The 17,630-nt window shown below is 44.6% G+C and overlaps 1 protein-coding gene across 1 annotated transcript in view; it reads left to right on the forward strand.

The window, feature by feature from the left end:
• afg2a (AFG2 AAA ATPase homolog A) overlaps window positions 1-17,630 on the forward strand; it is a 77,943-nt gene that overhangs the window by 22,902 nt on the left and 37,411 nt on the right. Inside the window, exons 10-14 of the mRNA XM_067458139.1 lie at window positions 4,167-4,321; window positions 7,365-7,574; window positions 13,684-13,737; window positions 14,721-14,800; window positions 15,329-15,455. Coding sequence (XP_067314240.1) covers window positions 4,167-4,321; window positions 7,365-7,574; window positions 13,684-13,737; window positions 14,721-14,800; window positions 15,329-15,455 — 626 coding nt within the window. The remainder of the gene's footprint in view (window positions 1-4,166; window positions 4,322-7,364; window positions 7,575-13,683; window positions 13,738-14,720; window positions 14,801-15,328; window positions 15,456-17,630) is intronic.

Raw genomic sequence — 17,630 nt, forward strand, 5'->3', positions numbered from 1 at the left:
CGCCCACGTCCCGCCTCTTTGCCCATTGTCTGTTATCCGGGCGTGACTCGCGATGCCAAGATGGCGACGGCCAGCTCGTCTCTACTTTGCGCTTCATAACGGCTCTTCAGAATCCTACGGGTGACGTCACGGACACCACGACCATGTTTTCTTACAGGCTATCGGGTATAAGCTGATACACTTTATTCTTCAGGATGATGAACTCAAAAGAACAGCATTTATTTGAAACAGAAGACATTATACGTGTCACTTTTGATTGATTTAATACATTGTTGCTTAATAAAAGTATCCATATTGTTCATAAAACACCCCAACTCTGCTCTTCTGCATTCGTTTCTCTCTTCAGTGGGTTCTCCTGCTCCTTCCTCTGCAGGTGTGTGTGTGTGTGTGTGTGTGTGTTTTCCTCTTCTTCTAGAGGATGAGTGTTGGCTTTAGGCTCACAATGCCCTGTATGAGCGCAAACAGGAGGAGGACAGGGTGTAAAAATAGGCCGAGTGTGTGTTTACTCCATCAGTGTGTCTCTGGAGGAACGGCTTGGATTTCTTTGGCAAGGTCAAGAGTGTGTGTGTGTGTGTGTGTGTGTGTGTGTGTGTGTGTGTGTGTGTGTGTGTGTGTGTGATCTTTCCATCTGGGCACAGATGAATCGCTGTTTAAAAATATCGGCGGTGTATAAAGGATGTGCAGGTGTGTGTTGAAGTCTGTACGTGTTGTGTGTGTGTGTGTGTGTGTGTGTGTGTGTGTGTGTGTGTGTGTGTGTGAGATATTACTGTGTGCTCCGCGTTCAGGATCCTCTGAAACTCAACTCCTGTGCGCGTCTGATCGATAATGCGCAGTTTCCTCTCTGTGACCTGCTGCAGTCCTTAACCATAACACACACTCCGCCTCGCATAACACACACTCCGCCTCGCATAACACACACTCCCAGTCTCATAACACACACTCCGCCTCGCATAACACACACTCCGCCTCGCATAACACACACTCCGCCTCGCATAACACACACTCCAAGTCTGATAACACACACTCCGCCTCGCATAACACACACTCCACCTCACATAACACACACTCCAAGTCTCATTACACACACTCCGCCCCACACAACATACTCCGCCCCACACAACATACTCCGCCCGATCTTTAACACACAATCCGTCTGATCCATAACACACACTCCGCCTCACACAACACACTCCGCCCGATCTATAACACACAATCCGTCTGATCCATAACACACACTCCGCCTCACACAACACACTCCGCCCGATCTATAACACACACTCCGTCTGATCCATAACACACACTCCGCCTCGCATAACACACACTCCGCCTGATCCATAACACACACTCCGCCTGATCCATAACACACACTCCGCCTGATCCATAACACACACTCCGCCTCGCATAACACACACTCCGCCTGATCCATAACACACACTCCGCCTGATCCATAACACACACTCCGCCTGATCCATAACACACTCCGCCTGATCCATAACACACAGTCCACCTTGCATAACACACACTCCGCCTGATCCATAACACACACTCGGCCTGATCCATAACACACACTCCGCCTCGCATAATACACTTCGCCCTGCATAACACACACTCCGCCTGATCCAAAATACACACTCCGCCTCGCATAACACACTCCGCCTCGCATAACACACACTCCGCCTGATCCATAACACACACTCCGCCTGATCCATAACACGCACTCCGTCTGATCCATAACACACTCCGCCTGATCCATAACACACACTCCGCCTGATCCATAACACACACTCCGCCTGATCCATAACACACACTCCGCCTCGCATAACACACTTCGCCCTGCATAACACACACTCCGCCTGATCCAAAATACACACTCCGCCTCGCATAACACACTCCGCCCTGCATAACACACACTCCGCCTGATCCATAACACACACTCCGCCTCGCATAACACACACTCCGCCTGATCCATAACACACACTCCACCTTGCATAACACACAGTCCACCTTGCATAACACACACTCCGCCTGATCCATAACACACACTCCGCCTGATCCATAACACACACTCCGCCTCGCATAACACACTCCGCCCTGCATAACACACACTCCGCCTGATCCAAAATACACACTCCGCCTCGCATTACACACACTCCACCTTGCATAACACACACTTCGCCTGATCCATAACACACACTCATTGGTGCGTGTCATTCCCACCCAACACTGACCACACCAGATCAATTTTGTGTCAGCGCCACCTATTGGTCAAAGGTAACGAGCGATACTATCACATTAGTAGTGCTTGTATTTATGTGCTTTCAGCCATTTGCCGTAATGAGCACAGACGCTCCGTCCTGCAGTGAAGGGGACGTTTAGTGAACTTTTACTGTTTATGTTGAGATTAAACCACCGCAGGATTGTGGGTCTCTGAAATGTGTTCGTCTCGCGTGATCTCTCATGAAGAACAGGCCGAAGGGAAGCAGCCGTGAGGTTTGGCGTTTGGTGTGAAGCCCACTGAGCAGGCCTGGTGTCTGAAGGACGGCTTCCTCCTTATTAAGCCTTTCTCCTCCTTCGCTCTTTCCTTTCACAGCGAGAGCAGCTTCACTCCTGCCGGGTTTAAACCGGTGTCCTGCTTATAAACCTGGAGACGCGCATCTCCTCATCTCACGTCTACGGGCCGCAGTCGCTTCATCCATCTATCTATCTATCTATCTATCTATCTATCTATCTATCTATCTATCTATCTATCTATCTATCTATCTATCTATCTATCTATCTATCTATCTATCTATCTATCTATCTATCTATCTATCTATCTATCTATCTGTCTATCTGTCTGTCTGTCTGTCTGTCTGTCTGTCTGTCTGTCTGTCTGTCTGTCTGTCTGTCTGTCTGTCTGTCTGTCTGTCCGTCCGTCCGTCCGTCCGTCCGTCCGTCCGTCCGTCTATGTCCGTCCGTCCGTCCGTCTATGTCCGTCCGTCCGTCTATGTCCGTCCGTCCGTCTATGTCCGTCCGTCCGTCCGTCTATGTCCGTCCGTCCGTCTATGTCCGTCCGTCTATATCTGTCTGTCTGTCTGTCCGTCCGTCCGTCCGTCCGTCTGTCCGTCCGTCCGTCCGTCCGTCCGTCCGTCTATATCTGTCTGTCTGTCTGTCCGTCTATATCTGTCTGTCTACATCCATCCATCCATCCATCCATCCATCCTTGTTTATTTGTTTGTCTTCCCTCTTTTGTTCCATCATCCATCCATCCACTTTTAAAGACACTTTTTGTCTATTCAAATATGTATATTTTAGTTTTTCACAATAATGTCTTTGAATTCATTTGAGAGCTTTTCTCTCAAAATATTGATAGCGGTATTAATGATTAATTTGATGATTTAGAAGGATCATACTGTACGTTAAGCCTCTCTGTGTGAGTTACAGTGGATCCGGCCGTGTGCCACCTTCATGAAGGTGGATTTCCAGGTGATCTACTTTTAAACGTGTTTGTTGGAAACACACGAGTCTCTTCTCTTCATCTCTAATGCTCGTCGCTCCTCTCGGTTCTTCTTTCTCTCTCTCCAGAGGGTCAGTTTGATTCACGTCGGATGTTTACTCCGTGTCGGAGCAGAGGAAAGCCTGCAGGATGTTTGCTCTTAAATAAATTAACTCAAACAGAGATTAAACCCACTGGATTCAGCTTCATCTGTGCCTTATTATGCTTCACAATGTGTGTGTGTGTGTGTGAGAGCTGGAGCTTGTGTTAAAGGGACAGTTCACACTGCAGAAAATGCTTTTCTTACTCGAAAAAGAGTCGAAAAAGCCCAAACGGACAACACTAGAGAAATCAATCAATCAATCAATCAATAAATCAATTATCTTTATGTATATCGCGCTTTTCCAGTGCCGATTGTGTCAAAGCAGCTTCAGTGTTAAACAGGACAATACTGCAGCAGAATTATATTTGGCTGTACAGTCGTTCTGGAGAAAACAGTGATGTTATCAGCTTATTTTAATTTATCATTGAGCGACAATGTTGGCAGATCAGTATTATAGTTTATAGAATTAATTGAGACCTAATTAATTAATTTTATTTGTATATTTAGTTAAATAACTTGATCATAATTGTAGTGTCCCCAAAATAGATGTTAAATCTATCCGTCTGATGTTCTGTGTTTTCTCTGCAGGTCTTCATGCACTTAGGAGAGTTTTAGGATCCACACCTGATCTCTCCGACGTCCAGGTGATGACCCGTGTAAAGGTCACGACCTCTGACCTGAGGCTGGCCATGACAGAGGTCAAACCCAGTGCAATGAGAGAGGTGGCCATCGACGTGCCAAAGGTACAACGTTTATCTAAAGAATGTAGATGAGCTAATGAAACCTTCACACACTGCAAAAAATGCTTTTCTTCCTTAGTATTTTTGTCTTGTTTCTAGTCTAAACATCTAAAAAATGTTAAAACAAGAAGTATTTACTAGAGCAAAAGTAATTGTCTTGTTTTGGGAAAAATAACTCCAAATGAAGAGAGTTTTTGCTTAAAATAAGATAAATAATCTGCTAATGGGGTGAGAAAAATAATCTTAATTCAAACAGAAAATTTTTCTCAACAGTTTCTGTTGATCATCTGTCCATCATCGTCTAAAGCCCGCCCTGATGATCTCATTGGTCAGTTTCTGTTGATCATCTGTCCATCATCGTCTAAAGCCCGCCCTGATGATCTCATTGGTCAGTTTCTGTTGATCATCTGTCCGTCATCGTCTAAAGCCCGCCCTGATGATCTCATTGGTCAGTTTCTGTTGATCATCTGTCCATCATCGTCTAAAGCCCGCCCTGATGATCTCATTGGTCAGTTTCTGTTGATCATCTGTCCGTCATCGGCTAAAGCCCGCCCTGATGATCTCATTGGTCAGTTTCTGTTGATCATCTGTCCGTCATCGGCTAAAGCCCGCCCTGATGATCTCATTGGTCAGTTTCTGTCGATCATCTGTCTGTCATCGGCTAAAGCCCGCCCTGATGATCTCATTGGTCAGTTTCTGTTGATCATCTGTCCATCATCGTCTAAAGCCCGCCCTGATGATCTCATTGGTCAGTTTCTGTTGATCATCTGTCTGTCATCGGCTAAAGCCCGCCCTGATGATCTCATTGGTCAGTTTCTGTTGATCATCTGTCCATCATCGTCTAAAGCCCGCCCTGATGATCTCATTGGTCAGTTTCTGTTGATCATCTGTCCGTCATCGGCTAAAGCCCACCCCTGATGATCTCATTGGTCAGTTTCTGTTGATCATCTGTCCGTCATCGGCTAAAGCCCGCCCTGATGATCTCATTGGTCAGTTTCTGTTGATCATCTGTCCATCATCGTCTAAAGCCCGCCCTGATGATCTCATTGGTCAGTTTCTGTTGATCATCTGTCCATCATCGTCTAAAGCCCGCCCTGATGATCTCATTGGTCAGTTTCTGTTGATCATCTGTCCATCATCGTCTAAAGCCCGCCCTGATGATCTCATTGGTCAGTTTCTGTTGATCATCTGTCCGTCATCGGCTAAAGCCCACCCCTGATGATCTCATTGGTCAGTTTCTGTTGATCATCTGTCCGTCATCGGCTAAAGCCCGCCCTGATGATCTCATTGGTCAGTTTCTGTTGATCATCTGTCCATCATCGTCTAAAGCCCGCCCTGATGATCTCATTGGTCAGTTTCTGTTGATCATCTGTCCATCATCGTCTAAAGCCCGCCCTGATGATCTCATTGGTCAGTTTCTGTTGATCATCTGTCCATCATCGTCTAAAGCCCGCCCTGATGATCTCATTGGTCAGTTTCTGTTGATCATCTGTCCGTCATCGTCTAAAGCCCGCCCTGATGATCTCATTGGTCAGTTTCTGTTGATCATCTGTCCATCATCGTCTAAAGCCCGCCCTGATGATCTCATTGGTCAGTTTCTGTTGATCATCTGTCCGTCATCGGCTAAAGCCCGCCCTGATGATCTCATTGGTCAGTTTCTGTCGATCATCTGTCTGTCATCGGCTAAAGCCCGCCCTGATGATCTCATTGGTCAGTTTCTGTTGATCATCTGTCCATCATCGTCTAAAGCCCGCCCTGATGATCTCATTGGTCAGTTTCTGTTGATCATCTGTCTGTCATCGGCTAAAGCCCGCCCTGATGATCTCATTGGTCAGTTTCTGTTGATCATCTGTCCATCATCGTCTAAAGCCCGCCCTGATGATCTCATTGGTCAGTTTCTGTTGATCATCTGTCCGTCATCGGCTAAAGCCCACCCCTGATGATCTCATTGGTCAGTTTCTGTTGATCATCTGTCCGTCATCGGCTAAAGCCCGCCCTGATGATCTCATTGGTCAGTTTCTGTTGATCATCTGTCCGTCATCGTCTAAAGCCCGCCCTGATGATCTCATTGGTCAGTTTCTGTTGATCATCTGTCCGTCATCGTCTAAAGCCCGCCCTGATGATCTCATTGGTCAGTTTCTGTTGATCATCTGTCCGTCATCGTCTAAAGCCCGCCCTGATGATCTCATTGGTCAGTTTCTGTTGATCATCTGTCCGTCATCGTCTAAAGCCCGCCCTGATGATCTCACTGGTCAGTTTCTGTTGATCATCTGTCTCATTGGTCAGTTTCTGTTGACCACCCATTGGTCATCTGTCCATCATCGTCTAAAGCCCGCCCTGATGATCTCATTGGTCAGTTTCTGTTGATCATCTGTCCATCATCGGCTAAAGCCCACCCCTGATGATCTCATTGGTCAGTTTCTGTTGATCATCTGTCCATCATCGGCTAAAGCCCGCCCTGATAATCTCATTGGTCAGTTTCTGTTGATCATCTGTCCGTCATCGTCTAAAGCCCGCCCTGATGATCTCATTGGTCAGTTTCTGTTGATCATCTGTCCGTCATCGTCTAAAGCCCGCCCTGATGATCTCATTGGTCAGTTTCTGTTGATCATCTGTCCGTCATCGGCTAAAGCCCGCCCTGATGATCTCATTGGTCAGTTTCTGTTGATCATCTGTCCGTCATCGGCTAAAGCCCGCCCTGATGATCTCATTGGTCAGTTTCTGTTGATCATCTGTCCGTCATCGGCTAAAGCCCGCCCTGATGATCTCATTGGTCAGTTTCTGTTGATCATCTGTCCGTCATCGGCTAAAGCCCGCCCTGATGATCTCATTGGTCAGTTTCTGTTCAGGCATAATTACTCCTTTATGGATCAAGTCCAGACCAAACCTGAGCTCAAATGTTGTGGGTGAGGCTGAGTTCGGGTGGCATACGGGCTACTCAATCGCATCTTCAGTGCTTGACCCCTAATTAAAACAGTCTGCGTGTGTGTCTGCGTGTCTGCGTGTGTGTGTGTGTGTGTGTGTGTGTGTGTGTGTGTGTGTGTAGGTGCGGTGGAGTGACATCGGTGGGATGGAGGAGGTGAAGCTGGCGCTGAAGCAGGCGGTTGATTGGCCGCTGCGGCACCCCGAGGCCTTCAGGAGATTGGGTATAACGCCACCTAGAGGCGTCCTGCTGTACGGACCTCCAGGATGCTCCAAAACCATGATCGCCAAAGCTTTAGCCAACGAGAGCCAGCTCAACTTCCTGTCCATCAAGGTACATAATGAGCGTTGGTGTGAGAGCAACTTTTGAAAGAGTGTTTGGTGTATTATGGAGAAAAGAGAGAATAACATTTTTTGAATATTTAAAATGATGACTGGCAAAATTACAAAAACCGCATGCAAATATATATTTTTTCAGTTTAACAGTAAAAATGAACACTAACACAAACATTTAACACAGCATCTGCGTTTTGCTCTCATCCTTTGGCTAGTGTTACATTATATGATCACGCTCTTATTCATGCTAATGCTTTGAAACTGCTCAAGCGCGATAAGACACAAAAGAGAACGCAGTGCAGTACTGGAGCGCGTCTGTGAATCTCCTGAACACGTTACAGGAGGCTTTTCATCTCACAAATCACCAACATTCACCAGGGCTTTAATGTGGGATTGCGAACCGCAACCACGGTATTCTTTATTTTCATTTTCTTATTTCAGCACATACACACAATGTCACCAAGTACAAAAACTATACACGTTATACATCTCTAATTCTTAAGGTTCCATTGTACCTCCTTACAAAATATTTTAGCCTAATTAAAGGCAACAATTTTAAATATGCATAGATCTTGTTTAGTCCTCCTTTAGGAACTTTCTTATTGGTTTCCAAATCTTAACAAACACATATAGTTTATCTTTTAGTGTAAATCTCAATTCTTCCAAATGCAACATGTTTCCCAATTCTCTGACCCATATTTCAAAAGTAGGGACAGAATCTGCTTTCCACATCTGTAAAATTAGTCTTTTTGCAAGCATCATACAAAGTGAAATGGCCTGTGTTTGATACTTATTACACAAAACACTCTCTGCTCGTAAAAAAGTCCAATACAAGGCTCAGGTTCCAAATTAATAGAGTATGCTTCAGAGAGAAATTGGAATACAGACCTCCACAATGGTTGGATTTTACAGCATGACCACAAAGAATGAAACAGGGTGCCTTCTAACATTTTACACTTATTACAGAGTGGAGAGATTGTGGGGTAGATTTTATGAAGTTTTGATTTGGAAAAATGAAGCCTATGAATTAACTTAAATTGCATCAAATGATGTCTCACATTCACAGATCCTGCATGTACATTTCTCAAGCACTCATCCCATGTTATCTTGGATATTAAAACCCATTTCCTCTTCCCAGTCTTGTTTTATTTTCTGTGTGCTATTGTCCACATTTTCTAACAATATTTTGTAAAAGTTTGACACCCATGTCTGGGCATACATTAACAATTTTCTCCAAGGTGGGGTTCAAATTTAACATTTCAAAATCTGGAATATGTTTTCTCACAAAGTCTCTAACTTGTAAGTAACGGAAAAAATGTGCAGAAGTCAGAGCAACCACGGTATTCTCACAGAAAGAGCTGAATGATTCATTTCAGGGTTATGCACACTTTTGGGAGAGAAATTCAAGCACGTTTCAAAGACTTTTTAAATGGCTTTTTCCCAGCACTCAAAATCTCTAAATATGATCCAGTTTTAATATTACTTTTAATGTGATGATTTGTAAAACTAAAGGTTTAAAGATGAAGTAAAACACATTGTGGCAAACAAACTTCTACTTAAAAAAGACTAAATGCCACTATAACCAGTAGATGGCGGCAGAGGAGCACTAATTAGCCATTTCCTTTCCCTAATACATGAGGAAAAGTAGGAAAAGCCACAAAATCTCATGAAAAACAAAAGCTTTTCTTCAAATTGTGACTGAATTACACAGAAAGCAAGTAAAGAGCTGCTTTTATAATCGCTGAAGCTGTGGGTCAGTTCAGTGTGGTACATTTCATTTTTTGTTTCTTTTTTCTGGAAAAGTTAATTTGATCTCAATTCAAGCTCAGTACTTCACTGTCACATTTCCGATTAATAAACATCTAATATTATTAGTAACTGCACTTATTAAAGCAGAACAATAGTAATATGATTAAACCAATCCCTAACCCAGCGCCACTGCTCTCAGATGTTAGTCTGGAGCCCTGAACCTGTTAGACCTTCATGAAAATCTTCAAGTTGTGTGTGTGTGTGTGTGTGTGTGTGTGTGTGTGTGTGTGAGAGAGAGAGATTCTTCTATTTATTTTTATATTTTTCTTGTTTTCCAGGATGAATATTTAAATATTCTTAAATAGAAATACATTTACTGGAGAAGCATACATACCGTATTTTCCGGACTATAAGTCGCACTTTTTTTTCATAGTTTGGCTGGTCCTGCGACTTATAGTCCAGTGCGACTTATATATCAAATTTAATTCACACTGACTGACAACAATAAACACATAGCCGCGCTCTATGCTGCTCCTGTAGCCTACCCCTGAAAAAAATAACTGAAATATTAACTTAAAGACAACAATTTAGAAAGACTGAACACAAACAAAATGCCCCAATAAAGAAAATCTTATTCTGCAAATTACAAACTGCATGTAGTAAAATATGCAGCGGAGAACGATTCACACAGCGTTCGTCTCGCGCGGCTGAGCCTCTCCCGGCAGAGAGTTCAAGCGTCTGTGGACTCGTTCCTTCAGCTCTGGCCATCTTGCTTTCAGTCCGCGATTAGCTTTTTTTGTTTTCTTCATTACAGTTAAAGTAACCTCTGCTTTTTGCCAGTTCCTCATAAGTTTCTCACTCACTTCAAACGTTCATTCTTGTGCTCGGTTATGCACAATGAGCGGGCGCGGCTCCCGCTCTGCTTCTGCCCTAATGCGACTTATAGTCCAGTGCGACTTATAGTCCAGTGCGACTTATAGTCCAGTGCGACTTATAGTCCAGTGCGACTTATAGTCCAGTGCGGCTTATAGTCCAGTGCGGCTTATAGTCCAGTGCGGCTTATAGTCCAGTGCGGCTTATAGTCCAGTGCGACTTATAGTCCAGTGCGGCTTATAGTCCAGTGCGGCTTATAGTCCAGTGCGGCTTATAGTCCAGTGCGGCTTATAGTCCAGTGCGGCTTATAGTCCAGTGCGGCTTATAGTCCAGTGCGACTTATAGTCCAGTGCGGCTTATAGTCCAGTGCGGCTTATAGTCCAGTGCGGCTTATAGTCCAGTGCGGCTTATAGTCCAGTGCGACTTATAGTCCAGTGCGACTTATAGTCCAGTGCGACTTATAGTCCAGTGCGACTTATAGTCCAGTGCGGCTTATAGTCCAGTGCGGCTTATAGTCCAGTGCGACTTATAGTCCAGTGCGACTTATAGTCCAGTGCGGCTTATAGTCCAGTGCGGCTTATAGTCCAGTGCGACTTATAGTCCAGTGCGGCTTATAGTCCAGTGCGACTTATAGTCCAGTGCGGCTTATAGTCCAGTGCGATTTATAGTCCAGTGCGGCTTATAGTCCAGTGCGGCTTATAGTCCAGTGCGACTTATAGTCCAGTGCGGCTTATAGTCCAGTGCGGCTTATAGTCCAGTGCGACTTATAGTCCAGTGCGACTTATAGTCCAGTGCGGCTTATAGTCCAGTGCGGCTTATAGTCCAGTGCGGCTTATAGTCCAGTGCGATTTATAGTCCAGTGCGGCTTATAGTCCAGTGCGACTTATAGTCCAGTGCGACTTATAGTCCAGTGCGACTTATAGTCCAGTGCGACTTATAGTCCAGTGCGGCTTATAGTCCAGTGCGGCTTATAGTCCAGTGCGGCTTATAGTCCAGTGCGATTTATAGTCCAGTGCGGCTTATAGTCCAGTGCGGCTTATAGTCCAGTGCGGCTTATAGTCCAGTGCGATTTATAGTCCAGTGCGGCTTATAGTCCAGTGCGGCTTATAGTCCAGTGCGACTTATAGTCCAGTGCGACTTATAGTCCAGTGCGACTTATAGTCCAGTGCGACTTATAGTCCAGTGCGGCTTATAGTCCAGTGCGACTTATAGTCCAGTGCGACTTATAGTCCAGTGCGACTTATAGTCCAGTGCGACTTATAGTCCAGTGCGGCTTATAGTCCAGTGCGGCTTATAGTCCAGTGCGACTTATAGTCCAGTGCGGCTTATAGTCCAGTGCGACTTATAGTCCAGTGCGGCTTATAGTCCAGTGCGACTTATAGTCCAGTGCGACTTATATATGTTTTTTTCCTCTTCATGACGCATTTTTTGACTGATGCGACTTATAGTCCGGAGTGACTTATAGTCCGGAAAATACTTTTTTTGTAAGTTCATCTGTGGCTGCTTATAGTTGGCTTGATATAAAACTCATACCTGAAGTTGTGCGTCATTTTTTGGTCCTCTTTAGGAAAACATCTTAAAAATCACACAGAAGTTTTTTTGAGAAAGTAAAAATGCAGAACGTTTCCTGTGATTGGGTAGGTTTAGGGGCTGTGTGTGTGTGTGTGTGTGTGTGTGTGTGTGTGTGTGTGTGTGTGTGTGTGTGTGTGTGATGGGTAGGTTTAGGGGCAGTGTAGGGGGATAGAACAGTCATTCCCAAACTGTGGTCCGTGGAAAGGCAAAATAAAATATTTTTTTTACCTTCATTTTACCAGGAAATTCCCATACAAAAATAAAAAGTAAAAAGAATATGTAGGCCTATATTGATATAACATATGTATTAAATTGTCACGTTATTGTGCGATTACTAAAATAGCCTAGTGGCGCTCGGCCGTGACGTTCAAGTTCAGCGCCGTTACGGATCGGTGGATAGCAACGGGTTCTCTGAAGAGAAAAGAGGCAGAGGCAGAAGTTACAAAAAATGAAGAGACTGACAGCGAGTCGGATGTATGAGCCAGATTCATCATTAAAAAAACAAAGAAAAGGAGGGTGAAGAGAAAATACTGTGAAAGCTATTTAGCATTAGGGCGCTTGAGTAAATAAATAAATGAAATATGTGGCAGCCGATGTGTGCAGGAAACTTTCCTTTAACAAGCCTGTTGATCTGATGTGATGACTAGCTATAGTTTTAGTGCTAGTAAGCCTATTTAGAGGTGCGGATTGATTCAGGCAGGACTGTGTGTAGACATATTTTATTGTGTGTTATGAGGTGGTCCGCAAATGTTTTGATTACAAATAGTGATCCACACACACAAAAAGTTTGAAAACCCTGGGGATAGAACATACGGCTTGTACAGTATAAAAACCATAACGCCTATGGAATGTCCCCATATGTCACAAAAACAACTGTGTGTGTGTGTGTGTGTGTAGTGAAGGTGATCGTGTGTCAACTTGATCTGATCAGGCGTGTTCAGGAGTGAATTCTCTCGCAGGAGGATGTTTAGTCTGAGAGACGCTCACATTTCTGTACGAGAGCCGATATCAATCTCTCCAAAGCAAGTTACGGAAAACACACACACACCCTCCGAGAGAAAGCCCAGATCACGAGTGTGTGTGACAGGAGGTGTTGAAATGCATGATGGGACGAGAGGAAGTGAGCTTGGCCTCAGAGAGAATGTTTATCAGACAGACAGACAGCTCTCGTCTTCTGTCTTTGTGCTGTTCGTCGTCTTCCTGTCGAGGTTATCGTCTCATTAAACGCTCAGTGCTGCGATGTTTAACCCGATAATGCCCGACACATGGAATCAAATGAAACGGATACACTGTAAAAAACGCTTTTCTTCCTCAGTATTTTTGTCTTGTTTCGTCCAAACATCTAAAAATTCTTACATTAAGAAACATTTACTAGACAAGCAAAAGTAATTGTCTTGTTTTGGGAAAATAACTCAAAATGAAGAGAGTTTTTGCTTAAAATAAGATAAATAATCTGCCAATGGGGTGAGAAAAATAATCTTAATTCAATCAGAAAACAAGATTATTTTTCTCACCCCATTGACAGATTATTTATCTTATTTTAAGCAAAAACTCTCTTCATTTTGAGTTATTTTCCCCAAAACAAGACAATTACTTTTGCTTGTCTAGTAAATACTTCTTGTTTTAAGAATTATTAGATGTTTGGACTAGAAACAAGACAAAAATACTGAGTAAGAAAAGCATTTTTTGCAGTGTGACATTTTTTAACGTCTTATTATGAGATGATAAATGCCTCCAGTTATAATGTGCATATTGATGTTTCCATCCAGTGCTTTTTTTAATGCAATATCCCACACTTCTCAGTTTGGCGGATGGAAAGCGCCGCCGGGGTTTACCCTGACGGAGGTGTGATGCTTTGGGAATAGATTGGTGGAGTGCTGATGATGCTCACGCTGAATGTTTTGTCTCCACAGGGTCCAGAGTTACTGAGTAAATACGTGGGCGAATCAGAACGAGCGGTTCGAGAGGTGAGAGGCGGCCGGCTGTTTGCCAAAAAATTACCATTACAGATCCTCATGTTATTTTCAATCTGTATGACAGCTGCATAATTCTGGATAAACCCGGAATCACAATGTTTTTTGTTTATTATAGAGATTGAAATTCTCCAACGATTCAGCGTTTTTGAACAAATCTCCTGAATGAATGATTCATTGACTTACTCTTAAAGACTTAATTTGCTTCATTATAAAGTTTTTCTGTCACTGAATCCTTCATTTTGGAGATTCATTCAAAAATGCTGATTCATCCAGTAATTAAATAAGTGAAGTCTTTATGAGTGAATCACTGAATCATCTGTTCAAGAGATTCATTCATAAACACTGATTCATCCAGTAATGAAACAAGTGAAGTCTTTATGAGTGAGTCACTGAATCATATGTTCAAGAGATTCATTCAAAAACACTGATTCATCCAGTAATGAGTCATTCACTCATTCACTATTCCCCACGTTAGTCCACTAGCACAGTTCACTTGAAGGAGTGAATAAAAACGAGTGAGTGGATTCAGACAGCCGCTGAGTGTCCATCAGTTGTACACTCGTTATTGCAGTGCATTGTGGGATTGAATGAGTGCACTCGATAACGTCCACTATGGTCTCTGACACCACTACAAATGGCTGTCCCCTCAAATAATGCCCTAATTGAGGTTATAGGGGGCGATTTTTGTTTCAGCCGAACACATCTTTTAACAGTCCCTTGTCGCCATCTACTGGTGTAACTGATACAATCTTGTCAAGTTGCTTTCAAAAGTTGATTTATTCTCTGTAGTGTAGAAATCATATATCCAATCTCAGTTCATTTATGAAGTCAAATGACTTTAGATCAACATGAGGGTTAGTAAATAATAATTTACTGGGACAGAGCAGTCATTTTCTGTGTTTCTGAACATTTAACAATGTGTAAACGTGTGTGTGTGTGTGTGTGTGTGTGTGTGTGTGTGTGTGTTTCTGTAGGTTTTTCGGAAGGCCAGAACAGTCGCTCCGTCTATCATTTTCTTTGATGAGATTGACGCTTTAGCAGTGGCAAGAGGAAGGTAACAACACAATCATCAATGACTTTATTACTGAAGCACCAGTCAGACGTGTGTGTGTGTGTGTGTGTGTGTGTGTGTGTGTGGATCTGAAACACTGAGCCATAAAATGTGTTTTTGTTTGTTTGGCTCTTTGCTTATTTAATTAATAAAGTGCCTAGTGTTTCAAGCTTCTGGCAGGAATCTCACACACACACACACACACACACACACACACACACACTTCAGTGTAAATCTAAAGCTGGCTTGTTCTGCTGAGTCAGAGATTCATTTACTGGATTGCATTCTGAATGACACATTGATTTACTGATGAATGGATTTGGCTTTAATCAATCAACACACACTGTTGTTCTGCTTCAAGTCTACAATCATCAATTCATCTGAGACCTTATTCAGCAGAACCCAACAGAATCTGCCTAGCAACACCCTAGAAACCACATAGCAACGCCTTAGCAACACGCAGCAGTATCTGTGCCTGGCTTCATTTTAAACATGCTGATTGATCTGGATGTTGAATGTGTGTGTGTTCAGTTCTTCACACACAGGCGGCGTTGGAGATCGTGTTTTGGCTCAGCTGCTCACCGAGATGGATGGAATAGAACAACTAAAAGACGTCACGGTTCTCGCCGCAACCAACCGGCCTGACATGATCGACAAGGTAGAGCATCTGCTGATCCCCACACACACACACACACACACACACACTTCCTATCACTCAGGAAGGGACTGAAACGGTTGGACACACACATTTCCTCCTGCTGGGTTTGAGAGTTTCCTGCGGTCAGAGGCTCACAGCTGCTGTCACTCACTTCTGACTGACAGCTCCTCCATTAGTCTCAGACCCCCAGCGGATCCACGCCACTCTGCTGGAGTCAACCACACACACACACACACATACGCGCAAACACTTAGGCTCATTTGAATGTTACACAACCAAATGGAGAAACACAGTGTCAAACACATCTGAACTCTCCTCACCTGCTTTGTGTTTATTTAGTTTAAAGTTCTGTATCAAAATTGTCTCTTAAAGGTGGGGTAAGTGTTATTTCAAAACCGTTTTAGAAAAAGGACTCGGGCCGAGTAGAATAACAAACCTGTAGCCAATCAGCAGGTAAGGGGCGTGTCTCCTAATGAACGTGAGAAGAGGCTCAGGTCACGTCATTATTCAAAACACACGAGTCACACAGGACGGACATTAGCCGAGAGCTAATATATGCTGCTTTTGCTTGAATATGCTCGTGTGTCATGTTCACTTGTTTGTCCATTTGCGATCGTATTGTGGCTCACCTCAGCGATGATAAAGAGCCGTTCATTTCCACACCGTATGGAGCATCTAAATCCCCTCAGTGTCTGCTTCAGACGTCAGCTCACACAATGTGTCCGACAGGTAAGATACTATACTCCTAATATATGTTTGTGTCCTCTTTTCATGATCTATTTAACCATTATCCGGTTATAATTGTAATATATCGTTATACTGTAGCTGACTGAGAGTTTGGGGGAGTGGCTACTGTAGCTGACAGAGTTTGGGGTGTGGCTACTGTAGCTGACTGAGAGTTTGGGGGAGTGGCTACTGTAGCAGACTGAGAGTTTGGGGGAGTGGCTGCTGTAGCTGACTGAGAGTTTGGGGGAGTGGCTACTGTAGCTGACTGAGAGTTTGGGGGAGTGGCTGCTGTAGCTGACTGAGAGTTTGGGGGAGTGGCTACTGTAGCTGACTGAGAGTTTGGGGGAGTGGCTGCTGTAGCTGACTGAGAGTTTGGGGGAGTGGCTACTGTAGCTGACTGAGAGTTTGGGGAGTGGCTACTGTAGCAGACTGAGAGTTTGGGGGTGTGGCTACTGTAGCAGACAGAGTTTGGGGGTGTGGCTACTGTAGCAGACTGAGAGTTTGGGGGTGTGGCTACTGTAGCAGACTGAGAGTTTGGGGGTGTGGCTACTGTAGCTGACTGAGAGTTTGGGGAGTGGCTACTGTAGCTGACTGAGAGTTTGGGGGAGTGGCTACTGTAGCTGACTGAGAGTTTGGGGGAGTGGCTACTGTAGCAGACTGAGAGTTTGGGGGAGTGGCTGCTGTAGCTGACTGAGAGTTTGGGGGAGTGGCTACTGTAGCTGACTGAGAGTTTGGGGGAGTGGCTGCTGTAGCTGACTGAGAGTTTGGGGGAGTGGCTACTGTAGCTGACTGAGAGTTTGGGGGAGTGGCTGCTGTAGCTGACTGAGAGTTTGGGGAGTGGCTACTGTAGCAGACTGAGAGTTTGGGGGTGTGGCTACTGTAGCAGACAGAGTTTGGGGGTGTGGCTACTGTAGCAGACTGAGAGTTTGGGGGTGTGGCTACTGTAGCTGACTGAGAGTTTGGGGAGTGGCTACTGTAGCAGACTGAGAGTTTGGGGGTGTGGCTACTATAGCAGGCTGAGAGTTTGGGGGTGTGGCTACTGTAGCAGACTGAAAGTTTGGGGAGTGGCTACTGTAGCTGACTGAGAGTTTGGGGAGTGGCTACTGTAGCTGACTGAGAGTTTGGGGGTGTGGCTACTGTAGCTGACTGAGAGTTTGGGGGAGTGGCTACTGTAGCTGACTGAGAGTTTGGGGGAGTGGCTACTGTAGCAGACTGAGAGTTTGGGGAGTGGCTACTGTAGCTGACTGAGAGTTTGGGGAGTGGCTACTGTAGCTGACTGAGAGTTTGGGGGAGTGGCTACTGTAGCTGACTGAGAGTTTGGGGGAGTGGCTACTGTAGCTGACTGAGAGTTTGGGGGAGTGGCTACTGTAGCTGACTGAGAGTTTGGGGGAGTGGCTACTGTAGCTGACTGAGAGTTTGGGGGTGTGGCTACTGTAGCTGACTGAGAGT

The sequence above is a fragment of the Pseudorasbora parva genome, chromosome 11 (genome assembly GCF_024679245.1).
Source record: "Pseudorasbora parva isolate DD20220531a chromosome 11, ASM2467924v1, whole genome shotgun sequence".
Taxonomy (NCBI): domain Eukaryota; kingdom Metazoa; phylum Chordata; class Actinopteri; order Cypriniformes; family Gobionidae; genus Pseudorasbora; species Pseudorasbora parva.